At 39.3% G+C, this 23,524-nt stretch overlaps 1 protein-coding gene across 1 annotated transcript in view; it reads left to right on the top strand.

Annotated features, from left to right (window-relative positions):
* Window positions 1–23,524, top strand: part of LOC128221076 (intermembrane lipid transfer protein VPS13A-like) — a 115,777-nt gene that overhangs the window by 6,871 nt on the left and 85,382 nt on the right. The window contains exons 4-14 of the mRNA XM_052929518.1: window positions 9,420–9,515; window positions 9,935–10,036; window positions 10,724–10,893; window positions 11,080–11,139; window positions 13,404–13,484; window positions 14,173–14,224; window positions 14,526–14,656; window positions 15,222–15,328; window positions 16,406–16,577; window positions 17,424–17,607; window positions 18,224–18,324. Coding sequence (XP_052785478.1) covers window positions 9,420–9,515; window positions 9,935–10,036; window positions 10,724–10,893; window positions 11,080–11,139; window positions 13,404–13,484; window positions 14,173–14,224; window positions 14,526–14,656; window positions 15,222–15,328; window positions 16,406–16,577; window positions 17,424–17,607; window positions 18,224–18,324 — 1,256 coding nt within the window. The remainder of the gene's footprint in view (window positions 1–9,419; window positions 9,516–9,934; window positions 10,037–10,723; window positions 10,894–11,079; window positions 11,140–13,403; window positions 13,485–14,172; window positions 14,225–14,525; window positions 14,657–15,221; window positions 15,329–16,405; window positions 16,578–17,423; window positions 17,608–18,223; window positions 18,325–23,524) is intronic.

Here is a 23,524-nt window from a genome sequence, read left to right as displayed (position 1 = left end):
TGGAAGGGGCCTTGACCTTCTATATTTGGAAAGGGGCCTTGACCTCCCATTTTTATCCCCTGCCTTGAAAAGGCGAGGAGATATAGTAATGGTAGGCGCGATTCCGTGCGTGTGCGTGTGTGCGTCCGTCCGTCCCACATTCCTTTCTTTGCATCTTCTCTTACATTTCTCATGCGATTTCTCCCAAACTTTCACAGATTGATGATCTTAAAGTGAAGCAGCGCATGTTGTCGGGCTTTTGCGATTCAACCATTTTTGAAAGAGTTTTAGCCCTTCGTTTATTTTTCATTTAAAATTGGTTTCTTCACAACTCCTCTTATGTTTTTCATGCGATTTCTACCAAACTTTCACAGATTGATGACTATATAGTGACATAGCTCATATTGTCGGGCTTTCACGATTCGGCTGTTTTTGAAAGAGTTATTGCCCTTTTTTACATTTAAAATTGGTTTCTTCGCAACTCCTCTTACGTTTTGCATGCAATTTCTACCAAACTTTCACAGATTGATGACTATATGAATTATTGCCCTTTCTTAATTTTACGCATTTCTTATGTTCCTGAAAAACTACCCTTACCATTGATTTGCTTTCGTTACAAAAAATGCGTCCATGAGGCGGGGGATATAGCTGTCTGTGACCGCTCTTGTTTGGAAGGGGTCTTCAGGGTCTTGATCCTTTTTTGGGGGAAGGGTTCTTGACCTTTTATTCAGAGAAGGGCTTTGCAGATCCTTTAAAGCTTTAAAAACTATACCCTCCAAAGATTTAGATTTTGATCTCTCAGATAGCCGGTTCCTTTGGGAGCAATGAATAACACATTTATATTTTCTATTCACTTGTGTGGGAAAACTGCGACCTTATTCATTTTTAGCTCTACTGGCCAAAGGCCAGAAGAGCTTATGCGATGGTAATGTGTACGTAGTATGTGCATCCGTGCGATCGTGGGGTCTTGCGTTCGTGCGTCTGTAAACAATTGCTTGTGAACACGATACAGTCTTCAGTTTTGATTGTATCTTGATGAAACTTGTACAGTATCTAGATATCCATTAGAGCTGGGTTCCTTTCAAAAACCAGCCAGATCCGCCCATGCATGCCTAGATTTTGGCCCTTGATAGTATAAAAAAATGCTATTGTGTAAACAATTGGTTGTGAACACGATACAGTCTTCAGTTTTGATTGTATCTCGATGAAACTTGTACAGTATCTAGATATAGATTAGAGCTCGGTTCCTTTCGATCCGCCCATGAATGCCTAGATTATGGGCCATGAAAGTTTCAAAGAAATGCTTTCTATTTTTAGCCAGGTCTGCATGAGCGAATTCTATTTTTAGCCAAGTTTACATGTACATGAAAATTCAAGTCTAGAGTTAAGGGAGACAATTTGCAAGTCTAGGATTTTGAGAGACAATTTGCTTTTTGCTTCTGCAGCTGATTTTGTGAATTACCCTGCCTTGTTCTTGTTGAAAGCCCAAAGGCCATTTTTTAGCTTTAAGTTCTGTAGTTTGCGCATTCATCTTAACAAAATTGGTTGTGAATGTTTAAGTTATGCACCTGGTGTCATTACTGGCCACACCTAGGGTTCACAGGTTTGGTAAACATAAATCTGGAAAGGTTTGAAAATCTTTTTGTGTGTTCGTGCATCCATCTCAGCACAATTGATTGTGAATGTTTGTTCAAATTGATCAATGTTGTCCTAGGATGCCCTTGACTTTGATCAACTTTTTTTAACTTTTAAAACTACAGAATTTTTTACTATGGGTACAGTTTTGAAAGCATTTTTTTTTGTCAGATTACTTTTACTTGGCACATATTAAAATAGTTCATGCAACTAATCTGCTTACAATACTTTCTGGGCTCAGATGTTGAACGTGCTACGTTTTTAGGTAACCCAAACACAAAACATAAACTATATGTCTGTTGCCTTTTGCCCATACATACATGCTCTGGATTGATATGACCACAAAAGCCATGCCAGTAGAGCATAGGCCCTTTTGGGCCTCTTGTTGAAAGAGTTTTAGCCCTTCGTTTATTTTACATTTAAAATTGGTTTCTTCGCAACTCCTCTTACGTTTTTCATGCGATTTCTACCAAACTTTCACAGATTGATGACTATATAGTGACGTCAGGCTTTTGCAATTTGACCTTTTTTGACAGAGTTATTGCCCTTTCTTAATTTTACGCATTTCTTATGTTCCTGAAAAACTACCCTTACCATTGATTTGCTTTCATTACAAAAAATGCGTCCATGAGGCGGGGGATATAGCTGTCTGTGACTGCTCTTGTTTGGAAGGGGTCTTCAGAGTCTTGATCCTTTTTTGGGGGAAGGGTTCTTGACCATATTCAGAGAAGGGCTTTGCAGATCCTTTAAAGCTTTAAAAACTATAAAAACCTGTAATTCACCCTCCAAAGATTTAGATTTTGATCTCTCAGTTAGCCGGTTCCTTTGGGAGCAATGAATAACACATTTATATTTTCTATCACTTGTGTGGGAAAACTGCAACCTTATTCATTTTTCCTTTATACAGTCTGAGTCAACAATCAGCTATATGCAACAACACATGGCATTTAGTGGTCATTGATTTACTAAAGTGCATTGTTTTCGTAGGCAGATGATATGATAGACTTTTATTATTTCATTATTAGTTCAGAATATTTCAATTTAACATTACGAAATTATGATTACGTACTAATTGTTCATTTTGTTTTACATAAGCAAGATTAATATTATTTGTGACAACGCCAAGGATATGAATGAATTCTGCAGGGTACTAAATGTATATGTATATTTTTATATGTGATACAGTGTATCTAGCAAAAGGTTCAGTTCACAATGATATTGAAATATCTTGTTATAATTAACCCTCACAAAGTTCGAGCAATATTTACAGGCATTGGGAGGTAATTAGTGGTTGTAAAACTGGTATAAATTAGTTCTGAAGCAAAACCAGTAACAAGATAAACACCAGTGTGGCTACCAGGATATATTTTCATGTGACATCCCCCTAGATCTTGTTCAAATATTGTAGAAATATTGAGGGTTGTTCTGGAAGGAATGGTCAGAATAAGCCTTTAATGCTTTTAATAATTTTACAGAAATCACCCTAAAAACCTTTATCTTACCGAAATTGCACAGTTAGTGAAAACCTTTATTTTTGCCAAATTGCTACCAATATAAAAAACCTTTATTTTGCTAAATTGCAACCTTTATAAAATCCTTTATTTTGCTAAATTGCAACCTTTTTAAAAACTTAATTCTCATTCAGGCCTGCAATAGGAGACCAGGGCAGTACTAAACTCATATTAATAGTATTAATCTTTTTTCATTATTCAGTCCAGTGAACATCAAAGAATTTGAGAAGATGTATGTACAGTTTAACTGACTAAACCTGGTCACATCATATGACAAATCACATGTTTATTGTCATGTGCCTCTCAGTCATCACTGCAGTAATTATCCTTCTCACTCCCACAATAGAATGCTAATTATACAATGATCAGGATTATTTTTATTTGTATGTTTGTCCATATTGACAGCAGTTTTCTTTAGGATGAAATTTCAGCTTGGGGTCCTTATTATGATCCTCCATATTGACTCTGGGTTTTCCGTAGGATGTTCCAGCTAGGGGCCCTATGATCCTTCTTACTCACTCGGGGTTTTCCCTAGGATGTTTCAGCTAGGGGCCCTATGATCCTCCTTACTCACTCGGGGTTTTCCCTAGGATGTTCCAGCTAGGGGCCCTATGATCCTCCTTACTCACTCAGGGTTTTCCCTAGGATGTTTCAGCTAGGGGCCCTATGATCCTCCGTACTCACTCGGGGTTTTCCCTAGGATGTTCCAGCTAGGGGTCCTATGATCCTCCGTACTCACTCGGGGTTTTCCCTAGGATGTTTCAGCTGGGGGCCCTATGATCCTCCTTACTCACTCGGGGTTTTCCCTAGGATGTTTCAGCTGGGGGCCCTATGATCCTCCTTACTCACTCAGGGTTTTCCCTAGGATGTTTCAGCTGGGGGCCCTATGATTCTCCTTACTCACTCGGGGTTTTCCCTAGGATGTTTCAGCTGGGGGCCCTATGATCCTCCTTACTCACTCGGGGTTTTCCCTAGGATGTTCCAGCTGGGGGCCCTATGATCCTTCATACTCACTCAGGGTTTTCCCTAGGATGTTCCAGCTAGGGGTCCTATGATCCTTCATACTCACTCGGGGTTTTCCCTAGGATGTTCCAGCTGGGGGTCCTATGGTCCTTCATACTCACTCGGGGTTTTCCCTAGGATGTTCCAGCTAGGGGTCCTATGATCCTTCATACTCAGTCAGGGTTTTCCCTAGGATGTTTCAGCTAGGGGTCCTATGATCCTTCATACACACTCAGGGTTTTTCCTAGGATGTTTCAGCTTGGGGTCCCTTTATAATAGTTTACACTAAATAGCAGTTTACATTGGGTCCTAGGGATGAACAGTAATTTTTAAAGTCAGGGTTCTTAAGGCCATGTTTACAGTCTCAAGTCCTAATCTAGACTCAGACTCAAAAATGCACTTTCATTAAGTGATAAAGAATCATCTTTATACCATTCATTTTACAAAATAATTAAAGATGTGATAAATTGTACACTTTTTAATATGTAGTATTAACATTCAGCACAATTTCATCATAAAACCTCAACACGAAAGAAAATTAGAAGAAATGAAGGTTTGCAGTTTTGAGTCATAAGTCTAAACTTAGATTGTTCCTAGTCACTTCCCCAGATCTTGAAATTAGTGTCAGGGACTCAGGTCAGAATTTCTACCCATGAGAAATCCTTGATTGACTCCTTCGAGATTGTTTTTTATTTCCATTCTACACTAATTACTTACTATTATCTGACTGCACTATGAAGATTTGAGTTTAAGGCGAGGTTGAGTATTACTAAATTCATCAAAGAACAAATAGATCATGTTTAAAGAAACAGTTTGAGATAAGTTATTTACAGCACATGCATGAATCACTATGCAACAAACTTGCTTTCATTGTCAGGGTTTGAATTTAGAGGGGGGCTTACCTCAGGACTTGCACCCCACCCCCACCCCCCAGGAAACAAAAAATATAGATTTTGAAATAAAGTATAAAATATAATATGGTTGGGGCCACCCCTATGAACATATTGGCTAATTTAAGTCTAAAATGTTGAATTTTGTCTAAATTGTGCATATTTTGTATTCAGAGTTCACATAGACAATCCTGGGGGAGGTGCAGGGTGTCCCCCTCCCATTCTTTTAGCTGCTACTGATTGCCATATGAATTTCATATATTTATATGTTAATAACTGTGTTTAACATTACAGTCTCTTGGGATAGTTGTATAGTACAGGTTGTTGATCTTGTTTTGTGCAAGATATTTTAGAATTGCAGAATATTGCTGAAACTGCCTGCTCAGACATTTAGTAATTGTAAATACAATAGTCTGTGAGTGCTTGCCAAAATACTTGCTTAGCTGTCTGTTTCATATGTATTCATTATTTTATATTATAAGAAGTTTTCTGGCATGAACTATCATGCATTTGCTATAAAACATGTTTGTGCACTCTGAAATAAAAAGGCTGAAAACATAGGTCAAACAAATATAGTAAGGTGGTTCCTGTAAAACACTAAGGTTAGATAGGTTTAATAAAATGATTTGATTGTGTGCTAAGTATATTTATTATTGTTTTGTTTACATATATAGCGGTTCACATCTTGACATTAATGTTAATTGCCAAGAGAGCAACACAATGCAAGTCAACTGTTTACTTTGTACAAATAATAGTGCCACATAGTTTATTTATTAATATTAGGATATCAGGATTTTAAAATAGGGTCAGTCAGGTAACTGCAACCATAACTTTTTTGTTTGGCCTGATATTTGTATATACCATTTGATGGCAGATATGTTACATCTTACAGTACTATGTAAATGTAAATCAATAATATATTGAAAGATGCAAGAACATCAGGAGCTCAGTGTGTCCCTACTGATGCCTAGATCAATTATGCTGAAAAACAGTTTTTTGGTTGAAATATTCAAGTCTCTTTTTTTCTGTACATTAATTATAATTCATACTCCTACACTGAATTTATAATAGCCAAGATGATTGATTAAAGTGAAGTTTCTGATTAACATTGAACATATCCTCTTCCCAATGTCAAGGTTTCTCTTAAGTATTGATGCATCATATGTGTGATCGTGTGGTTTTTGCCAGTTTTCACTGATAACCAATATCATATGAGATGAAGTTATATTATAGCCCATTGAGAATGCATCATTTTCTGAAAACAGACCGATGATTGTGTGACTAAAATGGTTAACATCTTTGTATAAATGAAACATTCATACATTCATCATGAGTGAGAAAGAAGAGACATGAATATTTCGACCAGAAAACTGTTTTTTCAGCAAAATTGCTCTAGGCATTATAACTATTACAGTTAAAATTAAATCCCAACACATAACTTATTAAACCAAATTTTAATAACTAAAACTTGATGACATAGAGCCCTATGAAATTATCATTTTTCTCCTCAGTTCACACAAATGTTCAACAAATCCTCATTTATGTTTTCATAGGCATGTAAATGCATCAGGTTTTAGAAATTATAGAAAAGTATAAAAAAAACAGAGATAATGTGTGAACTTAAGTTGATGGGTTCCAGCTTTATATATATATGATATATTGCATAAATGTAGACACGTAAATGAGTGAAACTTATTCTTTATGGTCAGAGATATTTAAGCATGTTTCTGAAGTTATGTTATCAAGTTTTAGTTATTAAATGATTTCGTTTATCAAGTTACTGCTTGGGATTAGAATAAACTGAAATAGTGACATATAATATATATATATATTTGTTCAATGAAATTCGATCATCGCGCTAGAACTGAAATTTAATTTAAAGCTGTAAAATTCTACTATATAATGACACTTTTTTGTTCATAAAGACATCAGCATTAATACTGAATGTAAACAGACTGTGAGCTGTACATTTGTGTCCTTAATGCCTTTTTCAGGAAATCAATGTTAAACATGAAATCACTTGAGAAAATGTAGATGGCCTATATGCACCTGCTTGTTTGAACGGTAACCATTTGCTGGATACAGTAACCATTTGCTGGATACAGTAACCATTTGCTGGATATAGAATCATAGATGACCTATATCCACCTGTATGGTTGTGCAGTAACCATTTGCTGGGTATAGAATCATAGATGGCCTATATCCACCTGTATGGTTGTGCAGTAACCATTTGCTGGATATAGAATCATAGATGACCTATATCCACCTGTATGGTTGTGCAGTAATCCTTTGCTGGATATAGAATCATAGATGGCCTATATCCACCTGTGTTGTTGTGCAGTAACCCTTTGCTGGATATAGAATCATAGATGGCCTATATCCACCTGTGTTGTTGTGCAGTAACCCTTTGCTGGATATAGAATCAGAGATGGCCTATATGCACCTGTGTGGTTGTGCAGTAACCCTTTGCTGGATATAGAATCATAGATGGCCTATATCCACCTGTATGTTTGTGCAGTAACCCTTTGCTGGATATAGAATCATTGATGGCCTATATCCACCTGTATGGTTGTGCAGTAACCCTTTGCTGGATATAGAATCATTGATGGCCTATATCCACCTGTATGGTTGTGCAGTAACCATTTGCTGGGTATAGAATCCGAGATGGCCTATTTCCACCTGTATGGTTGTGCAGTAACCCTTTGCTGGGTATAGAATCATAGATGGCCTATATCCACCTGTATGTTTGTGCAGTAACCCTTTGCTGGATATAGAATCATAGATGGCCTATATCCACCTGTATGGTTGTGCAGTAACCCTTTGCTGGATATAGAATCATAGATGGCCTATTTCCACCTGTATGGTTGTGCAGTTACCCTTTGCTGGATATAGAATCATAGATGGCCTATATCCACCTGTATGATTGTGCAGTAACCCTTTGCTGGATATAGAATCATAGATGGCCTATATGCACCTGTATGGTTGTGCAGTAACCCTTTGCTGGATATAGAATCATAGATGACCTATATCCACCTGTATGGTTGTGCAGTAACCCTTTGCTGGGTATAGAATCATAGATGGCCTATATCCACCTGTATGGTTGTGCAGTAACCCTTTGCTGGATAAAGAATCATAGATGGCCTATATCCACCTGTATGGTTGTGCAGTAACCCTTTGCTGGATATAGAATCATATATGGCCTATATCCACCTGTATGGTTGTGCAGTAACCCTTTGCTGGATATAGAATCATAGATGGCCTATTTCCACCTGTATGGTTGTGCAGTAACGATTTGCTGGATATAGAATCATAGATGACCTATATCCACCTGTATGGTTGTGCAGTAACTATTTGCTGGATATAGAATCATAGATGGCCTATATGCACCTGTATGGTTGTGCAGTAACCATTTGTTGGGTATAGAATCATTGATGGCCTGTAATATGCACCAGTTTGGTTGTCAGTAACCATTTGCTGGATATAGAATCAGAGATGGCCTATATCTACATGTGTGGTTGTGCAGTTACCATTGCTGGATATAGAATCATAGATGGCCTATATAATATGCACCTGTGTGGTTGTGCAGTAACCATTGCTTGATATAGAATCAGAGATGGCCTATATCTACATGTGTGGTTGTGCAGTAACCATTGCTGGATATAGAATCATAGATGGCCTATATAATATGCACCTGTGTGGTTGTGCAGTTTTCATAAGATGGCCTATAATATGCACCTGTTTGTTTAAGAGCAATAACTTTTTGCTGGGTATAAAATCATGATATCATAGATGAAGAATGTGAATTATGTATCATTTCTCTACCAGGTTTATGAAGCTGACCTTGAAAATTCCCTGGAAGAATTGTACATAAAACATGTAATTGCCACCATGATAGACAAACTAAATGCTCTTCACACCTGCCTTGTGTTTGTAATATTACCATTTTATGGGAGTTAATTAAGGTTTTCGCTATTTAAGGAAAGCTCAGACCTTGAAAATTCCATGAAGAATTTATACACTGCGCCAATAATTGCAACCAGAGACAGACTGAATGATCTTGACACCTGTCTATATATTTATAATACAACCATTTCAGGATAGTGAATAGATACTCTTCCTCTGCCAATTTCAGGAAAGCTCACTTTGAAGATTCCTTTGAATAAATGATAGACAAGGCCAGTAAGTGCAAACCAGAGACAGACTGAATTCTCTTGACACCTGTCTTATATTTGTAATACAAGTTCATTTCAGGATAGGGAATATACGCTTTTCCTCTGCCAATTTCAGGAAAGCTCACTTTAAAAATTTACACTGAGCCAGTAATTGTGACCATTGACTGACTTTAATAATACTCTTGATGCAACCATTTTATGATAGTGAAGACCTTTTCTGCATATTTCAGGAAAGCTGACATTGAAAATTCCATGGAAGAACCTTTACACAGAGCCAGTGATTGCCACCATAGACGGGCTCTATGCTCTGGCGGTGCCCAATGTCGGTATGTCACATGCAGCAGTAACATTGGAACTAATAAATAAAACGTCTTGATTTTAATCAATCATATCTACAGCCTGTGAATGCAACAGATCATTAATAATTGCTAAGTTTGGAACTAAAACGGGTGATAATGTTCAATGTTGTACTTAATCTTCTTAGAGCTTTTTTGGAAAAGTTACATTTATTTTTCAAGTTCAAGGGTTTTTCTTCTTAAATCATAAATATGAACAAATTGATGATAAAACAAATGCCTAGACACTACATGCTTTCAAGATTTAATTTGAAAGTGACAACAAAATCCTGAGATATGGTCCTAAGCCATACACTGTATCACATGATTAAGTTAATACCTCTCTATTATAACATTTATGTGGTGATAATAAGTATTTGTTGAAGAATCTGGCTGTGTTTCTGTTCCAGGAATCAAGTACAATGCCGAGAAAGAGGAGAAGGAACACCAGGAGACGAAACAGAAAAAGTTACGAGCCCTGGAAGAAGCTAAAAAACTGGAGGCTGAAAAAGGTTGAAACATTTGTCTGCTTTCATTCACAACCTTTGCTTTCTTTGAAATGTTTGCAGTATAGACCAAAGAATAATGTGAATTAGTTTGCATATCTATGACCTTGCATAGATTTGTTTTTAAAAAAAAAAAAAAAAAAAGTAAGGCCTTTTGAAGTAATTGAAGCTTGTAAGCATGATGTTTCGCCATAAACTGGTCCTGTGTTATCGAATACATTTTGGAGGAAAACAGGTTGTGTTGCTCTGTGATATTGTGTTGCTCTGTGATAGCCAACCATACTTGTATGCACCTAGGCTGGAAATCAATACTAACCATTCTTAGAGTGCTCAAATGGTAAAGGTGTCTGACTCTCACTCATGAGGTTGTGGGTTCGATCCAAACCAGGGGTACTTACTCATGGCCTTTTAAGAAAGACTTAGTACTGGTTTTTGCCTTGTAGACAGACTGAAGAGAAATTCATATCAGCTTTCAACTGTTTTCACAATCAAGCTTTAATAAAATAATGTATACTGACAAACATAACATGTGCTCTGGCCAGAAATCAAATCAAACTCAGGATGTCTTGTGAGAACTGAGTACGCTGATCACTGTGCTAGCCACAAAAATATGCATCTTTAAAAACTATTAAACACCATATTATCTAACTGTTGCTTTCTGTAAAACATCATTTTTTAATAAATTTCTTGCAGACCAACCTAAAGAGAAGAAAAAAGACTCCTTTGCGGAGAAGTTTGCTACACAAGTTATCAAGAATCTTCAGGTGGAGGTGCGAAACATCCATGTACGTTACGAGGACAAATATACCAACCCTAAACAACCATTCTCTATTGGTGCCACATTGAAGGAACTCCTGTTCAGAGTGAGTACCAGTATCTTGTCAAAAGAAGCCTTAAATTTGTTATACATAATTTATGCAGTAATGTTATCTTTACGGCATTTATATCTGAATATTTATTCTTTTTTTTTGAAAAACAATTAAATATGTGATGATTTATTAGTCTACTGTAAGAAAATTGACAATAAGTCATATGAACTTCTATTTCAGACGACAGATGAGAACTGGAAACCCTGTATCATCAAGGAAGCTGTATCACAGATATACAAGGTACATAGTTGTCTCTAGCCGTGAAATCACAGATATACAAGGTACATAGTTGTCTCTAGCCGTGATATCACAGATATACAAGGTACATAGTTGTCTCTAGCTGTGATACCACAGATATACAAGATACATAGTTGTCTCTAGTCGTGATATCACAGATATACAAAGTACATAGTTGTCTCTAGCTGTGAAATCACAGATATACAAGGTACATAGTTGTCTCTAGCTGTGATACCAAAGATATACAAGATACATAGTTGTCTCTAGCTGTGATACCACAGATACACAAGGTACATAGTTGTCTCTAGCCGTGATATATCAGATAAACAAGGTACATAGTTGTCTCTAGCTGTGAAATCACAGATATACAAGGTACATAGTTGTCTCTAGCTGTGAAATCACAGATATACTAGGTACATAGTTGTCTCTAGCCGTGAAATCACAGATATACAAGGTACATAGTTGTCTCTAGCCGTGATACCACAGATATACAAGGTACATAGTTGTCTCTAGCCGTGATACCACAGATATACAAGGTACGTAGTTGTCTCTAGCCGTGATATCACAGATATACAAGGTACGTAGTTGTTTCTAGCCGTGAAATCAGATATACAAGGTACATAGTTGTCTCTAGCCGTGATATATCAGATAAACAAGGTACATAGTTGTCTCTAGCTGTGAAATCACAGATTTACAAGGTACATAGTTGTCTCTAGCTGTGAAATCACAGATATACAAGGTACATAGTTGTCTCTAGCTGTGAAATCACAGATATACAAGGTACATAGTTGTCTCTAGCTGTGAAATCACAGATATACTAGGTACATAGTTGTCTCTAGCCGTGAAATCACAGATATACAAGGTACATAGTTGTCTCTAGCCGTGATACCACAGATATACAAGGTACATAGTTGTCTCTAGCCGTGATACCACAGATATACAAGGTACATAGTTGTCTCTAGCCGTGATACCACAGATATACAAGGTACATAGTTGTCTCTAGCTGTGAAATCACAGATATACAAGGTACATAGTTGTCTCTAGCTGTGAAATCACAGATATACAAGGTACATAGTTGTCTCTAGCCATGATATCACAGATATACAAGGTACATAGTTGTCTCTTGCCATGATATCACAGATATACAAGGTACATAGTTGTCTCTAGCCATGATATCACAGATATACAAGGTACATAGTTGTCTCTAGCTGTGAAATCACAGATATACAAGGTACATAGTTGTCTCTTGCCATGATATCACAGATATACAAGGTACATAGTTGTCTCTAGCCATGATATCACAGATATACAAGGTACATAGTTGTCTCTAGCTGTGAAATCACAGATATACAAGGTACATAGTTGTCTCTAGCCATGATATCACAGGAATACAAGATATACAAGGTACATAGTTGTCTCTAGCCGTGATATCACAGGTATACAAGATACATAGTTGTCTCTAGCTGTGGAATCACAGATATACAAGGTACATAGTTGACTCTAGCCATGATATCACAGATATACAAGGTACATAGTTGTTTTTAGCTGTGAAATCACAGATATACAAGGTACATAGTTGTCTCTAGCTGTGAAATCACAGATATACAAGGTACATAGTTGTCTCTAGCCGTGATACCACAGATATACAAGGAATATAGTTGTCTTTAGCCGTGATATCACAGATATACAAGGAATATAGTTGTTGCTAACCATGATACCACAGATATACAAGGTACATAGTTGTCTCTAGTTTTGATATCCCAGATACACAAGGAATATAGTTGTCTCTAGCCGTGACACCACAGATATACAAGTTACAAAATTGTCTCTAGCCATGATATCACAGATATTCAAGATCCATCGTTAACTTAAGTTGTGATATCACAGATATACAAAGTACATGGTTGTCTCTAGCCATGATAGCACAGATTTTTTCTGTGAAAACAGAGAGTAACAGTTACTCTTGATTAAACATTCAATATGAATACTTGTAAACATATCATCCACTTAAAATGTTTGCTTGAAACACAACCACCTATACACCTGTCAGAATTATTAGGATAATACCTTTCCATGAACTAAGCTCTCAGCATTGAATGCATAGCATCTAAATTGGTCTAGTATATAAGTAAGATTTTGCTCAGAAGTTGTCATCTGTTAATTGGGTAATTGTACCTTGTACAAAATCACTATGTTAAAAACCAACACCACAGCCATGACTTATGTTAGAGTGACACATTTCTAGCATCATCCAATTCTGTTTACAGTTGGTGAAGCTGGAGCAGTTGGCTGTCTACTGGAACAGCCATTCTACACTGTATGAAGACAGACCCAAGGCTGACATTCTGGTAAAGAAATGTATTAATAAGCAAATGTATTAATAAGCATTATTTCAAGATACTTAACAGATATATTTTTTCCACTATGGGCGCTAGAAACCTTCATTAAACACAAACAATACATTTTTTATGTATGCAACTTAATGCAACTCAGTTATAACGTAATGTGAGGGGTCCATAGGACACAGTCAAGTTGGTGCTTGACCGTGTGATAGTGTTACAAAGAAGAATGACTATAATTACATACTGCATTCCCCACCCACTATCAAGTACCATGCATATTTTGCTTGACCTTGGAAAAGATGCTGTTCAATGTGATTCATATATCTCATCTCAAACAATGTATTAAAGTAATATTGACATACAACAGTTTTGTGCTGACAAGGTGTTAAAGATATAAACTACATAAGAGAACACTCCATAATTCACCTTCTTGGCTCATGAACAGTGCATGAATTTTCACCTAAGCAGACAAGACATCATTTAAGCAATCAATTATTTCAGAAATTTCATTATACTTGGGAGCAATTTTTTTTTGATAATGGAACAAATCGGGATGCACTCGGGTATAGTGTTATAATGAGTATTATTTTTAGCTGACTACAAATATTTTCCTTAACATCAACAAAAGATCAGTGTTCGCCTTATATTATATACATGTATGTTACCAAGGATTTGACTTTCTTTCATTTTACAGAAAAGTCTGAAGAGTGCCATAGAAGAGGGCAATAAGACCAACTTCCAGTACTGTAAGTATGTCTCGGATAAATAACAACAACAACAGTTTTGAACCAGTTATCGAAATTAGGTTTTGAGATGAACAAGTCAAAATTCTTATACCATTGCCTGGCATGAAAATTTTGAACAAGCCCTGCTATATAAGATTCAGAATTTGAACAAGCCTGGAAGACATTTTACCAGTGCAGGGCTTGGGTTAATTGGACCACTGCTTTTCCAAGAGAACAAATATTATTCACTCTTGAATATATACATCATTTTACAAATGTTGATAAGTTTTAATACTGTCGTCTTTAAAACTTCCCCTTTTAGTGATCAGGCCAATTTCATCAGTGGCCCACCTTCGATTGAACACAAAACCTGAAGAACAGGAATTCACTGTTCCAAAGGTGTCCTTGACAGTCATATTTGATGACATCTCCATCGGACTAGCCAAGGTTCAGGTTAGTTGAATTTTTTTTCTCAACAGTGATTGGGCTAAATATAGATACACCTAAAAATAAAGTGGTTTGGTTTCAAAACTGTAGTTAGCAATCCTATTTCATGACATTATCACTGGACTAGCCAAGTTAGTAGAGTCATAGCATAGCATTTCATTCTTAATAGTAGAACTTAATGTAGTAACCCCCCCCCCAACCCCCTTCCCCTTGGTTCAAAAGATGTCATTGCCTGTAATTGCCTATTTGTACTAAGTCAAGCCAAGGTTGAGTTTACCAGTAGTTGAATGTCAGAAATGTCCACATGCAAAATCTCAAAAGTATTTGCCCAAATTTGAAAACAACTAACGTTTCATTCTAGGTAAAGCTGTTTTAGTACAGGTATAGCATTACTGATATAACTGTTTCAGTACAGTAACAATATACCATTGAAACATTCACGGAATTTAGCACTACCCATTCATTTAACCATGAAAACACTTGATAGTTAGAAGTTCCAGATATATAGATAACTTGTCACAATTTATTGTTTAACCCTCACTGTGCAGCTACATGTATAATTCTGTTACAGTATAATGATGTCCTGGAGATGTTGGAGGGCTTTGAGAGAGTCAATCTGATGGGTATCTATAGGAAATACAAGCCAGATGTCCCCTTTAGAGGTCACACAGCTGCATGGTAGGTGTTATCAAACCTTATGTATAATAAAGCAGAGAAAAGCAACATTTTGATAAGCACCTCTCCGTATTCTTCATGATGTTATGGTTTACTCCCTGACTCTTATTGCTTAAGTTTCTTTCTTGATTCAAAGCTAACCTCTGCTCCCCCTATCTAATAAACTATAATATAGGCCCTTGTCCATTTCTTTCATAACTCAGGGCTTTCAAGCAAACAAAGTAGATGTATTGTCAAAGTGGCAGCATGCATAAAACTGATACCTTGGCAATAACTCAGAATGGGTCAATGTGTAGCAAGACCCATAACTCTGACTAAAATGATTGTTACATTATGTCCCTTCTTCAATAGAGGATCAGCGTTTGCTCTTACTCATTTACCCAAAATTGTTTACAGATATTTTGGTAAGAGACAGATCATTATGAATGCCAGAACGTTTATTAACCAGGTTTTTAACGAAAACCGGGTTATTAGAATGAGGTTGTCGTTGGGCGGATGGGCGGGCGGTTGTCAAACATTGGTTTCTGTTCAATTACTTTAGTTAGCATTGATAGATATTGATGAAACTTGGTGTGTAGGTAGCTTATGGGAAGAGCTAGCTTGGGATTGCTTTTGAGGGGGGTGGGGCTAAGGTCTTCTGACATGTGAAGAGCTAGCTTGGAATTGCTTTTGAGTGGGGAGGGGCTAAGGTCAAGGTCACTATTACTAAAAATAGAAAAATGGTTTCCGCCAACAGTAATTTTCAGTTACGTCTCTTTTTGATAAAAGTAAAGATAAAGTCATACAACAAATTAATTGGCTATAATTACTGATTGCCCATAACAAAAACCTGGTTTCGTCGCATTGCTGCGCTTCTAGTTATTGTTACATTGGTTTTTTTTTTTCACTTAAATGCTAAATTTAAATAGTTTGTGTTTGTTATTCCTTAAATTGACCATTTTAATGGCATATAAAGGAATTATAATTGCAGCAGCTTTAGTATATGACTATTATATATATATTTCAACATGTAGTATATAATAGCAAAATATCCTTTTTCATGTGGAATTTTGGGTATGATGTCAGTTATTCAATTTTCAGGTGGCATTTTGCATACAAGAGCATACTAGAAGAAACTGTACGCAGACGACGTAAAATGTGGTCGTGGGAACATATTCGAGAACATAGGGACAAAAAGAATCAGTACAGGGAAGCGTACATTAAGAAACTGGAGAGCAAGAAAGTGGCGTCTGACCTGCAGAAGACACTTGATGTGAGTTGCCACTGAAATTCTTAAATTTGTCTTCTGTTGTGGAATATCTTATGTAACCTTAGCTTTGGTCATAACTTCAGAACAGCATGAGAATAGTTCTAGATAAACTACTCCTATTGCAGATAACATTGAGCACATAAGGAGCAAGGCCCTTTACTCAGTCTTGATTGAATAATTTACAAGTTTTGCCCCTTTTTGCCTGATAACCACAACAGCAGATAAGCCATGGTAACCACTTGTGATGCTTTTGTTAAACTGTCTATTACTTAAACAAATAGGTGGAGATTTGTAGTAGTTTTGCTTTCATTGTGTCGGCCAAAGCAAAACAGATGTTGAAGATTACCTTGAAACTTGGTACACATGTTCCCTATGACAATACACAATTTTTATTTTATGTGACCCTGTCTAGAAAATATGTTGAGTTATACATTGAACATCAGAGAAAAACTGAAAGTACTTACATATGTTTGTTTTAGCTGCATGACTTAAAAGTGACAATATGTTATTGTGAAATACAAACAGAAAAAGTGTGTCTCAAGACTTCTCATAGACATGTTAAAGATGAAGTGAATAAAAAGAATCTTTGTTGGTTAATACATGGCCAAGAAATAATTTGAATTAATGGTTGACCAGGTAATATTCTTTATAATTAAAATGCATTCAATGGTCTCATGAAATGCCTTGGGTCGAGCTGATTCACTGAGGACTAGAGCATGCTGGTAATGTTTCATGTAAGTAGGAATTAAACCATTACAGTAATTGCTAGCAATCAAGTGTGAGATCATATCATTCAGTCTGAGGATTATTTTTTTTTTCATTTTTATCAAATATTTTATATTACCTCAGGAATGTGAAGCCTACCTAGATGTATTCAACATCACAGTGATTCGCCAACAAGCCGAGATAGAGAGCGTAAAACGTGGGCTTAAACGTGCTGAGGAGAAGAAAAACGCAGGCTGGTTCGGCGGAATGTTCGGGGGCGGGAAGAAGAAAGATGAGGCGAAGAAGAAGAGTGATGCAGAACAGATACGTAAGTGCGGTTGACTGTTCTGATGCAGATTTCGCACTTACCTATCAGTGCCATCTTTTATGGTTATTTTCAGAACCATCTTATGTTTAATTTGCATCTCTTCCTTAAATAAAACTGTTTTATTCCAGACCTTAAGCATTAGGGTGTTAAATGCCTATTGTAAACTCTTTGAAATATGAAAAAACTTAAAATAAAAACAGGACTTAAACTTAAATATTGTTTGAAGAAGCAGTTTGAGAATAAAATTTTAGGATTATGATCATCTCTGTAGAAATCAAAACCTTCTGAAATCTTTAGTTATAGTTTGTATTGTGTAGGGATCACTAATAGTACTTTTAGCTCCTCTGTTTCAAGAACCTTGGTGTTGACATCATAATGGATGTCATCTTGGAAAACAAGAACACTTTGGCCATTACTTATTACTTTTTCAAGACATTCACTTGAAACTTGTAACATGATTTGCTGAGGGCAGTGCACATATGTGTAGTGATGCTCTTAACTCTTGTTTCAGTAAGTGTTCATTTCTGCCTTTCTTCGACTAAATAAACAACAACATGCAGTGCTTTTGTTGCTTTTGTTTCTGTTAAAAACATTTGAATTTCTGTTCCCATTACAGAGGAGCAGTTTTATGAGCAGTTCAACTCTGATGAAAAGAAGAAGTTATATGATGCCATCGGCTACCAGGAGAATGAGTCTGACCCCACTCTGCCCAAAGCTGTAAGTCTGACCCTACTCTGCCCAAAGCAGTAAATCTGACTCACTCTGCCCAAAAAGGAAAGTCTGTTCCCAATCTGGCAAAAACAGTAAATCTGACCCCACTCTGTCCAAAACAAAGTCTGGCCACACTGCTCAAAACAGTAAGTCGGTCACACTCTGACCAAAACAGTAAGTCTGGCCACACTCTGCCCAAAACAGTAAGTCTGGCCACACTCTGTCAAAAACAGTAAGTCTGACCACACTCTGCCTAAAACAGTAAGTCTGGCCACACTGTCCAAAACAGTAAGTCTGGCCACACTCTGTCCAAAACAGTAAGTCTGGCCACACTCTGTCCAAAACAGTAAGTCTGGCCACACTCTGCCCAAAACAGTTAGTCTGGCCACACTCTGCCCAAAACAGTAAGTGGCCACACTCTGTCCAAAACAGTAAGTCTGGCCCCACTCTGCCCAAAGCAGTAAGTCTGGCCACACTCTGCCCAAAGCAGTAAGTCTGGCCACACTCTGCCCAAAACAGTAAGTCTGGCCACACTGTCCAAAACAGTAAGTCTGGCCACACTCTGTCCAAAACAGTAAGTCTGGCCCCACTTTGCCCAAAGCAGTAAGTCAGGCCACACTCTGCCCAAAACAGTAAGTCTGGCCACACTGTCCAAAACAGTAAGTCTGGCCACACTCTGTCCAAAACAGTAAGTCTGGCCCCACTCTGCCCAAAGCAGTAAGTCTGGCCACACTCAGCCCAAAACAGTTAGACTGGCCACACTCTGCCCAAAACAGTAAGTGGCCTCACTCTGTCCAAAACAGTAAGTCTGGCCCCACTCTGCCCAAAGCAGTAAGGCTGGCTACACTCTGTCCAAAACAGTAAGTCTGGCCACACTGTCCAAAACAGTTAGTCTGGCCACACTCTGCCCAAAACAGTTAGTCTGGCCACACTCTGTCCAAAACAGTAAGTCTGGCCACAGTGTCCAAAACAGTAAGTCTGGCCACACTCTGTCCAAAACAGTAAGTCTGGTCACACTCTGTCCAAAACAGTTAGTCTGGCCACACTCTGTCCAAAACAGTAAGTCTGGCCACACTCTGTCCAAAACAGTAAGTCTGGCCACACTCTGTCCAAAACACTAAGTCTGGTCACACTCTGTCCAAAACAGTAAGTCTGGCCACACTCTTCCCAAAACAGAAAGTCTGGTCACACTCTGTCCAAAACAGTTAGTCTGGTCACACTCTGTCCAAAACAGTAAGTCTGGCCACACTCTTCCCAAAACAGTTAGTCTGGCCACACTCTGCCCAAAACAGTTAGTCTGGCCACACTCTGCCCAAAACAGTAAGTCTGGCCACACTCTGCCCAAAACAGTTAGTCTGGCCACACTCTTCCCAAAACAGTAAGTCTGGCCACACTCTTCCCAAAACAGTTAGTCTGGCCACACTGTGCCCAAAACAGTAAGTGGCCTCACTCCGTCCAAAACAGTAAGTCTGGCCCCACTCTGCCCAAAGCAGTAAGTCTGGCCACACTCTGTCCAAAACAGTTAGTCTGGCCACACTCTGTCCAAAACAGTTAGTCTGGCCACACTCTGCCCAAAACAGTAAGTGGCCTCACTCTGTCCAAAACAGTAAGTCTGGCCCCACTCTGCCCAAAGCAGTAAGGCTGGCCACACTCTGTCCAAAACAGTTAGTCTGGCCACACTCTTCCCAAAACAGTAAGTCTGGCCACACTCTGTCCAAAACAGTAAGTCTGGCCACACTGTCCAAAACAGTAAGTCTGGCCACACTCTGTCCAAAACAGTAAGTCTGGCCACACTCTGCCCAAAACAGTAAGTCTGGCCACACTCTGCCCAAAACAGTATGTCTGGCCACACTGTCCAAAACAGTAAGTCTGGCCACACTCTGTCCAAAACAGTAAGTCTGGCCACACTGTTCAAAAAAGTAAGTCTGGCCACACTCTGCCCAATACAGTAAGTCTGGTCGCACTCTGTTCAAAACAGTAAGTCTTGCCACACTCTGTCCAAAACAGTAAGTCTGGCCACACTCTGTTCAAAACAGTAAGTCTGGCCACACTCTGTCCAAAACAGTAAGTCTGGCCACACTCTGTTCAAAACAGTAAGTCTGGCCACACTCTGTTCAAAACAGTAAGTCTGGCCACACTCTGTCCAAAACAGTAAGTCTGGCCACACTGTCCAAAACAGTAAGTCTTGCCACACTCTGCCCAAGACAGTAAGTCTGGCCACACTCTTCCCAAAACAGTAAGTCTGGCCACACTCTGCCCAAAACAGTAAGTCTGGCCACACTCTGTTCAAAACAGTAAGTCTGGCCACACTCTGCCCAAAACAGTAAGTCTGGCCACACTCTGTTCAAAACAGTAAGTCTGGCCACACTCTGTCCAAAACAGTAAGTCTGGCCACACTCTGTTCAAAACAGTAAGTCTGGCCCCACTCTGCCCAAAACAGTAAGTCTGGCCACACTCTGTTCAAAACAGTAAGTCTGGCCACACTCTGTTCAAAACAGCAAGTCTGGTCACACTCTGTCCAAAACAGTTAGTCTGGTCACACTCTGTCCAAAACAGTAAGTCTGGCCACACTCTTCCCAAAACAGTTAGTCTGGCCACACTCTGCCCAAAACAGTTAGTCTGGCCACACTCAGCCCAAAACAGTAAGTCTGGCCACACTCTGCCCAAAACAGTTAGTCTGGCCACACTCTTCCCAAAACAGTAAGTCTGGCCACACTCTGTCCAAAACAGTTAGTCTGGTCACACTCTGTCCAAAACAGTAAGTCTGGCCACACTCTTCCCAAAACAGTTAGTCTGGCCACACTCTGCCCAAAACAGTTAGTCTGGCCACACTCTGCCCAAAACAGTAAGTCTGGCCACACTCTGCCCAAAACAGTTAGTCTGGCCACACTCTTCCCAAAACAGTAAGTCTGGCCACACTCTTCCCAAAACAGTTAGTCTGGCCACACTGTGCCCAAAACAGTAAGTGGCCTCACTCCGTCCAAAACAGTAAGTCTGGCCCCACTCTGCCCAAAGCAGTAAGTCTGGCCACACTCTGTCCAAAACAGTTAGTCTGGCCACACTCTGTCCAAAACAGTTAGTCTGGCCACACTCTGCCCAAAACAGTAAGTGGCCTCACTCTGTCCAAAACAGTAAGTCTGGCCCCACTCTGCCCAAAGCAGTAAGGCTGGCCACACTCTGTCCAAAACAGTTAGTCTGGCCACACTCTTCCCAAAACAGTAAGTCTGGCCACACTCTGTCCAAAACAGTAAGTCTGGCCACACTGTCCAAAACAGTAAGTCTGGCCACACTCTGTCCAAAACAGTAAGTCTGGCCACACTCTGCCCAAAACAGTAAGTCTGGCCACACTCTGCCCAAAACAGTATGTCTGGCCACACTGTCCAAAACAGTAAGTCTGGCCACACTCTGTCCAAAACAGTAAGTCTGGCCACACTGTTCAAAAAAGTAAGTCTGGCCACACTCTGCCCAATACAGTAAGTCTGGTCGCACTCTGTTCAAAACAGTAAGTCTTGCCACACTCTGCCCAAGACAGTAAGTCTGGCCACACTCTTCCCAAAACAGTAAGTCTGGCCACACTCTGCCCAAAACAGTAAGTCTGGCCACACTCTGTTCAAAACAGTAAGTCTGGCCACACTCTGCCCAAAACAGTAAGTCTGGCCACACTCTGTTCAAAACAGTAAGTCTGGCCACACTCTGTCCAAAACAGTAAGTATGGCCACACTCTGTTCAAAACAGTAAGTCTGGCCCCACTCTGCCCAAAACAGTAAGTCTGGCCACACTCTGTTCAAAACAGTAAGTCTGGCCACACTCTGTTCAAAACAGCAAGTCTGGTCACACTCTGTCCAAAACAGTTAGTCTGGTCACACTCTGTCCAAAACAGTAAGTCTGGCCACACTCTTCCCAAAACAGTTAGTCTGGCCACACTCTGCCCAAAACAGTTAGTCTGGCCACACTCTGCCCAAAACAGTAAGTCTGGCCACACTCTGCCCAAAACAGTTAGTCTGGCCACACTCTTCCCAAAACAGTAAGTCTGGCCACACTCTTCCCAAAACAGTTAGTCTGGCCACACTGTGCCCAAAACAGTAAGTGGCCTCACTCCGTCCAAAACAGTAAGTCTGGCCCCACTCTGCCCAAAGCAGTAAGGCTGGCCACACTCTGTCCAAAACAGTTAGTCTGGCCACACTCTGTCCAAAACAGTTAGTCTGGCCACACTCTGCCCAAAACAGTAAGTGGCCTCACTCTGTCCAAAACAGTAAGTCTGGCCCCACTCTGCCCAAAGCAGTAAGGCTGGCCACACTCTGTCCAAAACAGTTAGTCTGGCCACACTCTTCCCAAAACAGTAAGTCTGGCCACACTCTGTCCAAAACAGTAAGTCTGGCCACACTGTCCAAAACAGTAAGTCTGGCCACACTCTGTCCAAAACAGTAAGTCTGGCCACACTCTGCCCAAAACAGTAAGTCTGGCCACACTCTGCCCAAAACAGTATGTCTGGCCACACTGTCCAAAACAGTAAGTCTGGCCACACTCTGTCCAAAACAGTAAGTCTGGCCACACTGTTCAAAAAAGTAAGTCTGGCCACACTCTGCCCAATACAGTAAGTCTGGTCGCACTCTGTTCAAAACAGTAAGTCTTGCCACACTCTGTCCAAAACAGTAAGTCTGGCCACACTCTGTTCAAAACAGTAAGTCTGGCCACACTCTGTCCAAAACAGTAAGTCTGGCCACACTCTGTTCAAAACAGTAAGTCTGGCCACACTCTGTTCAAAACAGTAAGTCTGGCCACACTCTGTCCAAAACAGTAAGTCTGGCCACACTGTCCAAAACAGTAAGTCTTGCCCGCTCTGCCCAAGACAGTAAGTCTGGCCACACTCTTCCCAAAACAGTAAGTCTGGCCACACTCTGCCCAAAACAGTAAGTCTGGCCACACTCTGTTCAAAACAGTAAGTCTGGCCACACTCTGCCCAAAACAGTAAGTCTGGCCACACTCTGTTCAAAACAGTAAGTCTGGCCACACTCTGTCCAAAACAGTAAGTCTGGCCACACTGTCCAAAACAGTAAGTCTGGCCACACTCTGCCCAAAGCAGTAAGTCTGGCCACACTCTACCCAAAACAATAAGTCTGGCCACACTCTGCCCAAAACAGTTAGTCTGGCCACACTCTGCCCAAAACAGTAAGTCTGGCCACACTCTTCCCAAAACAGTAAGTCT

The sequence above is a fragment of the Mya arenaria genome, chromosome 16 (genome assembly GCF_026914265.1).
Source record: "Mya arenaria isolate MELC-2E11 chromosome 16, ASM2691426v1".
NCBI lineage: Eukaryota > Metazoa > Mollusca > Bivalvia > Myida > Myidae > Mya > Mya arenaria.
The sequence above is the reverse complement of the archived record's forward strand: the minus strand, read 5'-3'. Positions and strand labels throughout refer to the sequence as shown.